Raw genomic sequence first — 13586 nt, 5'->3', positions numbered from 1 at the left:
CCCCTCATTTGACTGGGATAGCTCATCAGTAGAGTGCTTGCTTAGCATAAAGCCCTGGTTTACATCTCCAGCACTGAAAGGAAAACAAAAACAAAAACAGGACAAGAAAAACCATGAATTCAGCATTTAGCTGCAATATTAATAATGCAGTGAAAATTTTAAAGCAAGGTAATTACCTGAGGAGAGTCAAAAGGATATCGACTACTAAACTTAAAAAGAAGTTGAAATTTTTCCCCTTCATATAAGGTACCTGGTGCACCTTCCATGTCTACGATCCACCTGTAAGGCGAAAAACAAAAAACAAAAACAAATTAAAACGTGAAATAACTATGAGGAGGAGGAAAGAAAGACTAAGATGCCAGCTACTCATCCTTCACCCAACTCTCAGGAAGACTTTTTTTTTTGGTCAGTCATAGGGCTTGAACGCTGGGCCTGGGCACTGTCCCTGAGCTCCTCAGCTCAAGGCTAGTACTCTACCACTTGAGCCACACTGCCACTTCTGGTTTTCTGATGGTTAACTGGAGTCTCACAGACTTTCCTTGCCCGGGCTGGCTTTAAACCCCAACCCTTAGACCTCAGACTCCTGAGTAGCCAGGATTACAAGCGTGAGCCACTGACACCCAGCTCCCTCTCATTTTCTGTAAAAGCAACGGGGTAGAGGCTAGACAGCAAAGATAACAGAGCAGTATTTAGAAGCAAAGGTAAATATCAATCATTAAGAATGAGTTCCAGGGGCTGGGAATTGGCTCGGTGGTAGAGTGCTTGCCTAGTATGCATGAAACCCTGGGTTCAATTCCTTAGTACCACATAAACAAAAAAAGCCAGAAGTGGCACTGTGGCTCATGTGGTAGAGTGCTAATCTTGAGCAAAAAACAAAAACAGAAAACCACCACCAACAACAACAACAAAGTACAAGGACAGTGCCCAGACCTGAGTTCAAGTTCCAGGACTGGCAAAAAAGAAAAAAAAGAAAAAAAATGAGTTCTGGGTTCAGGGATCACACCTGTAATCATGGGTCCACAGGAGATTTAGGAGGGAGGACTGAAGTCCAAGGCCAGTCCAGCCAGGAAAAAACAAGAGAATCTATCTGAAAAATAAGGGCTCAAGCGATAGCCAGCTTGCCTAGCAATCACAAAGCCTACAATCAAACTACAATGCTACTATAAACCAAAAAAGAAAGAGTTCCAAATCATATCTATCATATCTAATTATTGTAGTTGACTAATTCCTTTAATCTTATTCTTTTCAGGTATGAAATTTTATTCAGGTTTAATTTTGTCTGAAACTGGGACTTGAACTCTGTAATCTGACACTTGCTTTCACTCATCAGCTGTGCTTTACCACCTGAGCCATGCCTCCAATCAAAACTTTTATTTTAAATATTGGAAAACTGGAGCTGGTGATGTATACCTCAGTGATAGCGTACTCCCCTACTATGTTTGTGGCCCTAGGTTCAATCCCCAGTACTGCCAAAAAATACAGAATAAGTTAAAATACATAAATAAATACAGAGAAACAAAAAGATGTAAGTTAAAGACACCATTTTCGGGTTCTAGTCATTATTCCACATAGTATGGAATTATAAGTACATAAATAAACAAATATACTTATTGTCTGAAATAAGCTAAAGCACACATATGTTAAGTTCTACTAATGTAAACTAAGGGTATTGGAAGACATATGATACTACATATACTAAAAATCTAGCACACTCTTAACACTGGAAGGAGCATAGAGAAAAACCAATACAATGCTTTCTGTTTTTGTTTTTGTCGGACGTGGGGCTTGAACTCTGGGCCTGAGCACTGTCCCTAAGCTCTTCAGCTCAAGGCAAGCACTCTACCACTTGAGCTACAGCGCCACTTCCGGTTTTCTGGTGGTTTATTGGAGATAAGAGTTTCATGGACTTTCCTGCCCAGGCTGGCTTTGAACTGCAATCCTCAGATCTCAGCCTCCTAAGTAGCTAGGATTACAGGCGTGAGCCACCAGAGCCTGGCCAATGCAATGTTTTTAAAAGCTACGTTAAAATGAAAAAATTACTAGAGATTTTACATCAGTGTAGAGCTCTTGTCTAACATGATGGAGCAGCCCAGGCTTCCAATCCCAGCACCACAAACATAAGAACAAACCAACAAGCACACACACACTCTTCCTTCCCTTCTCTACCCACTCCTACCTCCCTTAGAACTGGGTGCTTCAAAGTCCTTTCTTATCTCTGCCCCTGGCTCCACAGACCCAGTTATCCACTTTCTTGACTGTTATGAGAGGGTTTCTTGATACTCTTTGATTTAGTTTATATGTCATTTTTTAGTACATACAACATACAACATTTAATTGTGACCTATATATGGGCAGCTTTTAAGTAATAGATAAGCAAATACCCCATTTAAGTAAATATCCCATTCATCTCTGTAAAGTAGGCTCAAGACACAATTTTCAACATTGTACATGGTAATTTTTCATAACCTTTGCTAATTAATTTTTTTTGGGGGGGTGGTCCGGTCGTGGGGCCTGAACTCTGGGCCTGGGCGCTGTCCCTCAGCTCTTACAGCTCAAGGCTAGCACTCTACCACTTGAGCCACAGCGCCCCTTCCAGCTTTTTTTTTTTTTTTTTTTTAATTCTTTTTTTTTTTTTTTTGTCGGTCGTGGGGCTTGAACTCTGGGCCTGGGCCAGCTTTTTTCTTTTTGCTTATGTGGTGCTGAGGAATCGAACCCAGGGCCTCATGCATGCAAGGCAAGTGCTCTACCACTGAGCCACCTTCCCAGCCCCAACCTTTGCTAATTAAAAACGTAATACACACTCATAGAAAATTTAGAAGAAGGGCTGGGAAGGTGGCTCAGTGGTAGAGTGCTTGCCTTGCATGCATAAGGCCCTAGGTTCAATTCCTCAGCACCACACAAGTAGAAAAAGCCAGAATGGCAGGCTCAAGTGGTAGAGCTCTAGCCTTGAGCTGAAGAGCTGAGGGACAGCACCCAGGCCCAGAGTTCAGGCCCCATGACCAGAAAAAAAAAAAAAAGAATCACCCAGAGCCAGATGCTGGTTGCTCACACCTGTAATCCCAGCTACTCAGGAAGCTGAGATCTGAGGATGGCAATTCAAAGCCAGCCTGTGCAGGAAAGTCAGTGAGACTCTTTTTTATTTTTTTTTTTTTGGGTCCGGTCATGGGGCCTGAACTCTGGGCCTGGGCGCTGTCCCTCAGCTCTTCAGCTCAAGGCTAGCGTTCTACCACTTGAGCCACAGCACCATTTCCGGCTTTTTTCTTTTTGCTTATGTGGTGCTGAGGAATCGAACCCAGGGCCTCGAGCATGCAAGGCAAGCGCTCTACCACTGAGCCACCTTCCCAGCCCTTCAGTGAGACTCTTATCTCCAATAAACTACTCAGAAAAAGCTGGAAGTGGCATTATGGTTCAAGTGGTAGAGAGCTCACCTGGAGCTGAAGAGCTCAGGGACAGTGCCTAGGCCCAGAGTTCAAGCCCCACAACTGAAAAAAAAAAAAATCACCCAGAGATAACCATTTCTGGGATCTATTTTGTGGAGTGGTGGTTTCATTTAATCTTTTTGCAGTTTCCCACATCATCATAGCTGAAAGAAATGAAAACACAGTAAGTAGCATTATGTGAACTTTGAAACTGTATTAATTTAGACCACTATGGGGTTGATGGCATGGTTCAGTTAGTAGAGAGACAGCCAATAAGCAAAAGGGTCAGGTACTGAGTTTAAGTATTGATCTCAGACCAAAAAAAAAAAAAAAAAAAGGAGACCACCAGCATTTGATTCTGATAATCAGTGTAGAGCCTAAAGATGCAATGGGGAAATGGAATGTGTCAATTCCTACATTCCTGGACTTTTTACTGTAATACTAAGGGTTGATTTATTGCATATGTGGGTGGGATATACATATATTTTTTAGCAATGGGGTTGAAATTGATGGGCCTGCTAGTCAAGTGTGCTACCAATTAAATCAAACCCTAGCCCTTTTTTCCTTTATTCTTTAGCTAGGGTGGCACATTTATTGATTGCTCTGGGCCAGCCTGGACCATAATTCTACCTATTCCTCTCCAAAAGCTGGGATTACAGACATGAATCACCACAACTGACTTATTGATAGAGAAGGGTCTCACAAACTTTTTGCCAGACGGACCTGAAACCACAATTCTCTCAAGGACCACTACTCGAGTAGCTGGAATTACAAGCTTGTGTCCACCATGTCTGACTAACATTTTAAATTTGGTATTTTTTTCCCCACAAACCCTGACTCCAAATTATATAGAAACAGTAATTTCACTTTACAGGAAAAACTGGCTTGAAATCATGTTATCTCCTCTTTTCTTTCTTCTTTCTTCATCCTTATACCTCCCTCCTTTCTTTTTCTTTTCTCTTCTGAAATAAGAGTATGACTATGCTGCTAGGGCTTGTTTTGAATGTCTGGGATGATTCTATACCTCAGCTTCCTGGGACAACAGGTGTGAACGACTGCACTCATCCATTAAGCTTGTCTAATGATTTTTTTTTCTTACATAATGACTGCATACAACTCAACTGAAGCCATTTCACTACAGTTCCTTGACAAACTCCGTCTCTATTATTGTTTGCACTGTTTTCATATTACTTCTAAAATTGGAAACTGAAGGCATGGCTCAAAAGTAGGATCCTACCAAGACTGAAGCCAGTTCACTCCCCAGTACCACTAAAAAAATAAATTAATTAACCAGCATTGTACACCAAGCACAGATAGCTCATGATGCCTAGCTTTTCAGGAGATTGAGAAAAACCTTGGAAATGAAGGTTCGAAGTCAGCATGGGCAGAAACATCTAAACAACACCATCTCGACAAAATGAGCCAAGCGCTAGTGGCTCATGGCTGTAATCCTACTCAGGAGGCAGAGATCTGAGGATAGTGCTTCAAAGCCAGCCTGAGCAGGAAAATCTGTGAGAATCTTATCTCCAATTACCCCCCAGAAAAACCAGAAGTGGAGCTGTAGCTCAAAGTGGTAAATTTATCTCCAATTACCCCCAGAAAAACCAGAAGTGGAGCTGTGGCTCAAAGTGGTAAAGCACTAGCTTTGAGCAAATCTCAAGGATAATGGCCAGGCTCTGAGTTCAAGCCCCACAACCAACAACCACAACCACAACAACAAAACAGCAAAAAGCAGGGAAAGTATGTCTTAAGTAATAGAGCACCAGCCAAATAAGCAAACAGGGCACGGTGAAAGCCATGAATTCAAATCTCTGTATAAGAAAAATAAAATTTATATATACAATCAATTTTGTTTTACATCAATGTATAATACTGTACACATTTTGCCTAATTTATAAAATGAATCTTTTATTCGCATTCAATTTTATGTGCCTCCCTCTGACCCCCCTCCCCCACCCCTCCAGTCCTGGGGCTTGAATTCAAGGTCTGAGCACTGTCCCTGAGCTTCTTTTGCTTAAGGCTAGCACTCTATTATGAGCCACAGCACCACTTCTGTCTGTTCTGTTTATGTAGTACTGAGGAATTGAACCCAGGGCTTCATGCATGCTAGGCAAGTACTCTACCACTAAGCCACATACATTCCCAGCCCTGCAATCTTCGCTACTGTTGTAGGAACAATCTGTTTCTTCTATTCATATATAAGATCACCTCAGTGTGAGTGAAAGCTATGTGTGGGTTTCCTGACCATGAGCTGTCTGTCTGTTAAGTGCTGTGGTACACCTTGCGTATATTCAAGAAGGCTTTGTGCTTGCTCCTCTCTCAGCTAGTTCTCTACCATTTGAGCCATGCCTACAGCCCAGCTTTCCACTGTTTGTTTTTTTTTTTTTCATTTTAAAAACTATTTTTAGGGGCTAGGAAGGTGGCTCAGTGGTACAGTGCTTGCCTTGCATGCACGAGGCCTTAGGTTGGATTCCTCAGCACCACATAAGCAGAAAAGGCCAGAAGTGGCGCTGTGGCTCAAGTGCCAGCCTTGAGCTGAAGAGCTTAGGAAGCACCCAGGCCCAGAGTTCAGGCCCCATGACTGACCCCCAAAAAAGTCCTTATCTTCAATAGAAGAGCACTGTTCACTGAATGGTAACAGAAGCTCTTTATGACCTGTTTCCAGAAGGGTCCGCTTATTAACCCTTACATGTGCAAAGTATCTTGGAAAGCTGGGTCTGCCCTTGTATTATTTACCATTAGAAAATTTGTTTATCTTTTTTTTCTTGCCTATGTTTTTCCAAACAGAATTGAAAAGTTAACAAGAGACTCTGTAACTGTAACCTGAGCTACTAGTTGCCCTGTGGCCCCCTCCACATTTCCACATTTTCCACTGGGGCTGGCTCCCCAACCCACCAGGTGCTGCTAAGTTCAGGCTTCCTGAGGCAGCCATTTTGGCTGTTAGTATGGCATCTGCTCTGCTGGTTATTTTGAAGCTGGTCTCTTGGACTTTTCTGCCTGGGCCAACTTCAAATAGACTCTGGATCTCAGCCTCATGAGTGGCTAGGATTACGGCATAAACCATGGGTGCCTGGCTTAATTATGTAATCTCAGAGAATATTATTAATTTTATTAATACACTTTACTGTATTTTCCTATTGGTACAAGAGGAATATGACAAAATATGAAAAAGCTTTTTAAAAAGTGAATATATATTCATACATTACCAGCAATAGAAGCAAGACATTATAAAAACTACTAGCCAGGCACCAGTGGCTCATGCCTGTGATCCTAGCTACTCAGGAGGCTGAGATTTGAGGAATGCAGTTGGAAGCCATCCCAGGCAGGAAAATCTGTAAAATTCTTATCTCCAATTAACCACCAAAAAGCCAGAAGTGGTAGAGTTCTAACCTTGAAAAAAAAGCTCAGAAACAGTTTCTAGGCCCGGTGTTCAAGCCCCAAGACTGGCACAAAAAGAAAAACACACACAAAAAAACTAAATACTTACTGTGTAATTGAATTCTGAACACTCTTTTCATTTAAGGTCATTCCAGGAGGTGGGTCATTTTGCAAAGCCAACAGTTCTTTCTGTAGTCGTTTCTGAAAGCAATAATAGTAATTTGTACTTTCATCTTTAATGTCTTTCTAGATACAGTCTGTAACTACTGAATAAATTCCCTCTAAATGCTCATATCTTCACAAGCCCCCTGGATCTTTTATATATTTTATATGCCCAATTCTCAAAATTTGAATTGCCTACTCTAAAATTCACAATCTAATACCGTAATGGAGAACAGACAGTTGCGGATAAAACTTTAAGACATCCTAGCCACTCTACTGAGGTTTTAAAGTTTCTAGATTAAAGGCACTCAGTTTTGCTTTTTTTTTTTTTGGTCAGTCATGGGGCTTGAACTGTGGGCCTGGGCACTGGCCCCTGAGCTCTTCAGCTCAAGGCAAGCGCTCTACCACTTGAGCTACAGAACCACTTTTTTGAGTGCTTTTATTAGAGATAAGAGTCTCATGGACTTTCCTGCCTGGGCTGACTTTGAACCGTGATCCTCAAATCTCAGCCTCCTGAGTAGTAGGATTACAGGCATGAGCCACTGGAGTCCAGAAGATTTTGCTGCTTTCTAGTTTTGAAAATTATACTTTCCATAATCACTAAAGAACATGTATATAATTTTGGATAGACAAGTTTTCCTTAGATTTTTAATTTTTTTGGGTCCGGTCATAGGCCGGAACTCTAAGTCTGGGCGCTGCCCCTCAGCTCTTCAGCTCAAGGCTAGCACTCTACCACTTGAGCCACAGCACCACTTCTGGCTTTTTTTTTTTTTTTTTTTTGCTTATGGGTGCTGAGGAATCAAACCCAGGGCCTCAAGCATGCAAGGCAAGCGCTTTACCACTGGCCACCTTCCCAGCCCCTCCTTAGATTTAAAAAAATAAATAAAAACCCAAAACGTTAACTATTAGACCAAGGACAGATAAGGCTATTGGCTCTAAAATGGCTTTGTATTTCACATTTCTCTTTGTGTGTATGTGGATGTTGGTATTAGGGCTTGAACTCAGGGCCTCACACTCTTGCTTGGCGTTTTTGCTCAAGGCTAGTACTCAAATCACTAGAATCACAATTCTACTTCTGGCTTTTTGGTGGTTAATTGGAGATTATTGTCTCAAGGGCTTTTCTGCTCAGGCTAGCTTTGAACTGTCATAATCACAGGCTTGAGCCACAAGAGCCCAGCTGTTCTTTTGTATTCCTATTTGTACAGCTTTTATGGTTCACCTTTTCCTTTGTTAACATCCATGGGAATTTCTTTTTTGGTTTATCCCTCCCTCATTTTCTCCTGCTTTCCTTTCCCCACTCCCCTCTCCTCTTGTCATAAGAGAACACAAATGCCTTTCCACAACTCAAGAATATTTAGTCTGTTTTGGACTGGGAAAGTGGCTCAGTGGTAGAACGCTTGCCTTGCATGCCTGAGGCCCTGAGTTCAATTCCTCAGCACCACATAAGCAAAAAGAAAAAAGCCGGAAGTGGCGCTGTGGCTCAAGTGGTAGAGCGCTAGCCTTGAGCTGAAGAGCTGAGGGATAGCGCCCAAGCCCAGAGTTCAGGTCCCACGACCGGACCCAAAAAAAAAAAAAGAATATTTAGTCTGTTTTGAATATGAAGCACTATTATTAACAGCAATGTTTCTATATCTTTTCAATTCACAGCATCTTTTTTTTTTTTAATATTCTTTTTATTGGGGGGGGGGTCTGGTCGTGGGGCCTGAACTCTGGGCCTGGGCGCTATCCCTCAGCTCTTCAGCTCAAGGCTAGCACTCTACCACTTGAGCCACAATGCCACTTCCAGCTTTTTTCTTTTTGCTTATGTGGTACTGAGGAATCGAACCCAGGGCCTCATGCATGCAAGGCAAGCACTCTACCACTGAGCCACCTTCCCAGCCCAATTCACAGCATCTTTAAATAAACTTAGTCATTCTAATATCACTACAGACTAGAACCTTCTGTTTTGTTTCAAATTACTGTAATACTTTTTTTTTCACTTTTTTAAAGTTGTTATTATAAACGTGACCACAGAGGGATTACATTTACATAAGTCAGGTAAAGAGTACATTTCTTTTTGGATAATTTTACTCCTTCCCTTGCTCTCCCAGTTTTTTCCTCCCATCCCCACCAACAAGTTGTGTAGTTCAACATAGTGTCTAGTGAGTAACACTGCCTTGTAATTGACATTAAGTTGCCTGAGAAACTTTTTATCTGACCTTGCAATAATCCATTACCTTCAACTTGTGATCTCAGCAGTCCTCCAAAATGTAAATATTTACAAGTTAAATGCCATTTAAAAGAAATTTAGCTATATAAAATAGAAATTTGCTTACATGATTTTGACTAAAGGAGGAATATATCTGTAAAATAACGTTAGATTTTTTTAAATTATCTTCAAACAGTTGTACAAAGCAGCTGACATTTAACAGTTTGTGTCATTTCAACATTCTCATCTCTCTCCAACAGTTTTTTCTTTTTATTTTCAACAAGATTTTTCATGTGTGTGTCAGTCTTGGGACTTGAACGCAGGGCCTGGATGCTGTCCTTGTGCTTTTTTTGCTCAGGGCTAATACTCTACCATTTGAGCCACAGTTCCACTTCTGGTTTTTTGTGTTTTTTTTTTTTAGTTAATTGGAGGCAAGAGTCTCATGGACTTTCCTGCCTGGGCTGGCTTCAAACCACAATCCTTAGATCTCAGCCTTTTGAGAAGCTAGGATTACAGGCATGAACTATCAGTGCACGGCTAAGAACAAGATTTTTTTTTTGGGGGGGGGGGTCCAGTCGTGGGGCCTGAACTTTGGGCCTGGGCGCTGTCCCTCAGCTCTTCAGCTCAAGGCTAGCGCTCTACCACTTGAGCCACAGCACCACTTCCGGCTTTTTTCTTTTTGCTTATGTGGTGCTGAGGAATTGAACCCAGGGCCTCAGGCATGCAAGGCAAGCGCTCTACAACTGAGCCACCTTCCCAGCCCCTAAGAACAAGATTTTTAACTGAGAGGAGTGAAATAGAATCTCAGTTTTGTTTTGATTTGCCTCTTCCTTTATGGCTAAAGTGTCAACAACTTCTTCATGTGTTAGCTGGCCACTAGTATAACTTCTGAGAACTGGTTGGACAAGTCACAGCCTGCCTAACAAACTCAAGACCACTAAGTTTTAAATCTAATATTTTCAGAGATAGAAAAAAGAAAAAGGTATTTAAAGAGAACACTCTCACTAGTTGGATTATTCTTCTGTTGTTTAATTTTTGGATCTTTTTATATATTCAGGATATTAATCCTTTCTCTAAACAAAAGATTTTTGTTTTTGTTTTTTAAATTTTATTGCCAACCTGATGTACAGAGGGGTTATAGTTAGTGAAATTATCGGTTATGGGGCTTGAACTCAGGGCCTGAGTGCTGTCCGAGCCTGTGTTCAAGGATAGTGTTCTACCACTTGAGCCACTTCCATTTTTTGAGTGGTTAATTAGAGGTAAGTCTCACAGGGACTTTTCTGCCTGGGCTGGATTTGAACCACAATCCTCAGATCTCAGCCTCCTGAGTAGCTGGGATTCCAGGCTTTAGCCACTGGGCCTGGATAGATTTTCTTGCATTTAGTAGGTTGTCTCTTGATTCTAGTATGTCTTTTGCTATATAGTAGCTTTCTGATAACAATCCCATTTGTCAGTTCTTGCTCTTATTTCCTCAGCAATTGGTATTTCTATTTCGAAAGTTGTTGCTCATGCCTAAAACAATTTCAGGTAAGTTTTTTCTCTAGAAGTTTCAAGTCTTACATCAAGATCTTTAATCCATTTTTGAGGGATTTAGTTTCAGTCTAAATTCTAACAGAATTTGTCTTTTCTCCAATGTACAGTTGAAAATCTGTGGGTTTATTTCTGGATCTACTACTGTATTCCATTGGCACGAATCTTTTTTTTTTTTCTTTTTGCTTATGTGGTGCTGAGGAATCGAACCCAGGGCCTCAGGCATGCAAGGCAAGTGCTCTACCACTGAGCCACCTTCCCAGCCCCGGCCTGAGACTGTTTTATGCCAGTACCTCACTTTGTTACTATGGTTCTGTGATACAGTTTGAGGTCAGATATTGTGGTAACTACAGCACTGCTCTCATTATTCAGGACTGACAATGATTTGGAGTCTTATGCTTTCATAACAATTTTAGGCCGGCGCTGGTGGCTCATGCCTGTAATCCTAGCTACTCAGGAGGCTGAGATCTGAGGATCGCGGTTCAAAGCCAGCCCGGGCAGGAGAGACCGTGAGACTCCTATCTCCAATATACCACCAGAAAACCGGAAGTGGCGCTGTAGCTCAAGTGGTAGAGCGCTGGCCTTGAGCCCAGAGTTCAAGCCCCACAACCGACAAAAAAAAACAAACAATTTTAGGACTGATTTTTCTACTTCTGTGAAGAATGATGTTGGAATTGATCATATTGAATCTGTAGATCCATTTGATCATACTGAATCTGTAGAATAGTTAGCACAGCCAATCAATTTCCAGGAAAATCTTACCCACCCCACACAGGTGGAAAGGGTGACTGTCCTCTAGTGTTGTCTTCAGTATTTTAGTTTTCATTGTAGAGGTTTCATTTCCTGAGTTTATTGCTAGTTTTGCTTTCTAAGGCTAGTTTGGGATTTTCTCTTTTTTTTTTCTCGGTCTGATCATTATTGGCATATAGAAGTTGACTTTTGTTTGATTCTGCATCTTACTACTGAATTTGTATGTGGATGTGTGTGCAGTGTCTTTAAGTACAGAATCATAACATCTGTAAAACAGAGATAATTTGACTTTCTTTTCTAGTTGTTTTCCATCTTTTTCTTTCCTTTGCCTTACTGTCTGTCTAGGAATTAATGCACTACGGAGAATAAGAGTGGGAAAGACACTATATTCTCATTAGTTCTGTACCATATTCCTCAACTCAAAATGTCAGTGCCTGTTCAAACATAAAACCCATAATGTTAAACCAAGTTTGAATATGTCAAACACAGCTCTAGCATAATCAAGAAAGGAGATATAAAGGGTAAATACAAAAACTGAATTTTTTTCTAAGGTCTAGCATAGATCTCCAACATTCTGCTTTTGGACTTAAACTATTAATAGTAATTAATGTTGTGAAAGTTTTTGGAATCATAACATCTGTAAACCAAAAAGAGTGACATTCATAAATTCATTTGACCCTTTAGTTAGTAACCGTGACAGCTTGATATCCTTGTTTGTTCTAACTACCATTTATTATCAGAAATCTGTCACGTCACTGACATTTTTTTTCTTCTCTATCCACTGTGTCCCTGGTTATTATTTTGGTGTAATAATCCCAACTCATTTTCAGTGCTGGCATTAATAATGGCTGACCTTTACTGCTTTATTTATTTATTTTCCCAATGATGGGGCTTGAACTTAGGGTCCAGGCACTGTCGCTGAGCTGCATATGCTCAAGGCTAGCACTCTACCACTTGAGCCACAGTACCACTTCTGGCTTTTTCTGTTTATGTAAAACTGAGGAATTTAACACAGGGCTTCAAGCACGCTAGGCAAGCACTCTACCACTAAGCCATATTCCCAGCTCCCATTTACTGCTTTATGTTCATCTAACTGTACTATACTGCCTTACTAAAAGCAACAGGTGACATTAGAAATGCACATGAGTGGTCCACAGACCACACTTTCTACAGCAGTGTTAAAGCATTACACCAGTAATTCAGTCTTTGCCTCTTCGGCTATTGATTATTTTTTCCAACACCTATGTTTAGATATAAATTGGAGATTTTTGCTGTTTTAGATGGTTGACGAGGATAGGCACACTAATACAGAAAAGGCACTACTATAGTTTTGTTTAACCACTGAATATTTACTGTGTAGGCTGAAAAAGACTACATCAAACAAAATGCTCCAACTCTTGAAAGTATGTGTTTTTAGATAGCATTCTAGACTCATTTATTTCTAAATGGGATCAGCGTCTATAGAAATTCATTTCTGGGCTGGGAAGTTGGCTCAGTGGTAGAGTGCTTGCCTTGCATGCCTGAGGCCCTGGGTTCGATTCCTCAGCACCACATAAGCAAAAAGAAAAAAGCCGGAAGTGGCGCTGTGGCTCAAGTGGTAGAGCACTAGCCTTGAGCTGAAGAGCTGAGGGACAGTGCTCAGGCCCAGAGTTCAGGCCCCACAACCGGGAAAAAAAAAAAAATTAAATAGAAATTCATTTCTATTAATACACATTGAAACTGAAGTAAAAATCAGGACAGAATAAATCTTTTTGCTTTAGCCTTAAACTCTGGGCCTGGACTCTGTCCTTAAGCTATTTTTGCCCAAGGTTATAGCACTCCACCCCAGCACCACTTCTGGCTTCTTCTGTGATTAACTGGAGATAACTGTCTCAAAAGACTTTCCTATCTGGACTGGCTTCAAACCAAGATCCTCAGATCTCAGCTAGGATTACAGGTGTGAGCCACCGGTGCCTGACAAAGTGAATCACTCAATTCTTTTTCTTTTTTTTTTTCTTTTTGGTTGGTCGTGGGGCTTGAACTCAGGACCTGGGTTCTGTCCCTGAGCTTTTTCACTCAAGGCTAGCATTCTGTCACTTTGAGCCACAATGCCACTTCCCAGAATAAATTTCCTCACTAATAAACAGGATAGTCAAGTTGGCAAACATTCTTCTTCTAGA

The 13586-nt window shown here is 41.1% G+C and overlaps 1 protein-coding gene across 4 annotated transcripts in view; it reads right to left on the bottom strand.

The window, feature by feature from the left end:
• Ube2w (ubiquitin conjugating enzyme E2 W) overlaps positions 1–13586 on the bottom strand; it is an 85056-nt gene that overhangs the window by 49768 nt on the left and 21702 nt on the right. For all 4 annotated transcript variants that reach the window (XM_070038740.1, XM_070038741.1, XM_070038737.1 and 1 more), the window contains exons 2-3: positions 6907–6998; positions 177–279 (exon numbers count right to left, since the gene is read on the bottom strand). In XM_070038740.1, the coding sequence (XP_069894841.1) occupies positions 177–279; positions 6907–6998 (195 nt within the window). The remainder of the gene's footprint in view (positions 1–176; positions 280–6906; positions 6999–13586) is intronic.

Source organism: Dipodomys merriami, unplaced genomic scaffold, assembly GCF_024711535.1.
Source record: "Dipodomys merriami isolate MVZ:Mamm:240054 unplaced genomic scaffold, mDipMer1.0.p SCAF_291, whole genome shotgun sequence".
NCBI classification, from domain to species: Eukaryota; Metazoa; Chordata; class Mammalia; order Rodentia; family Heteromyidae; genus Dipodomys; species Dipodomys merriami.
Note: the sequence above shows the minus strand (reverse complement) of the source record. Positions and strands in the feature narration are given on the sequence as shown.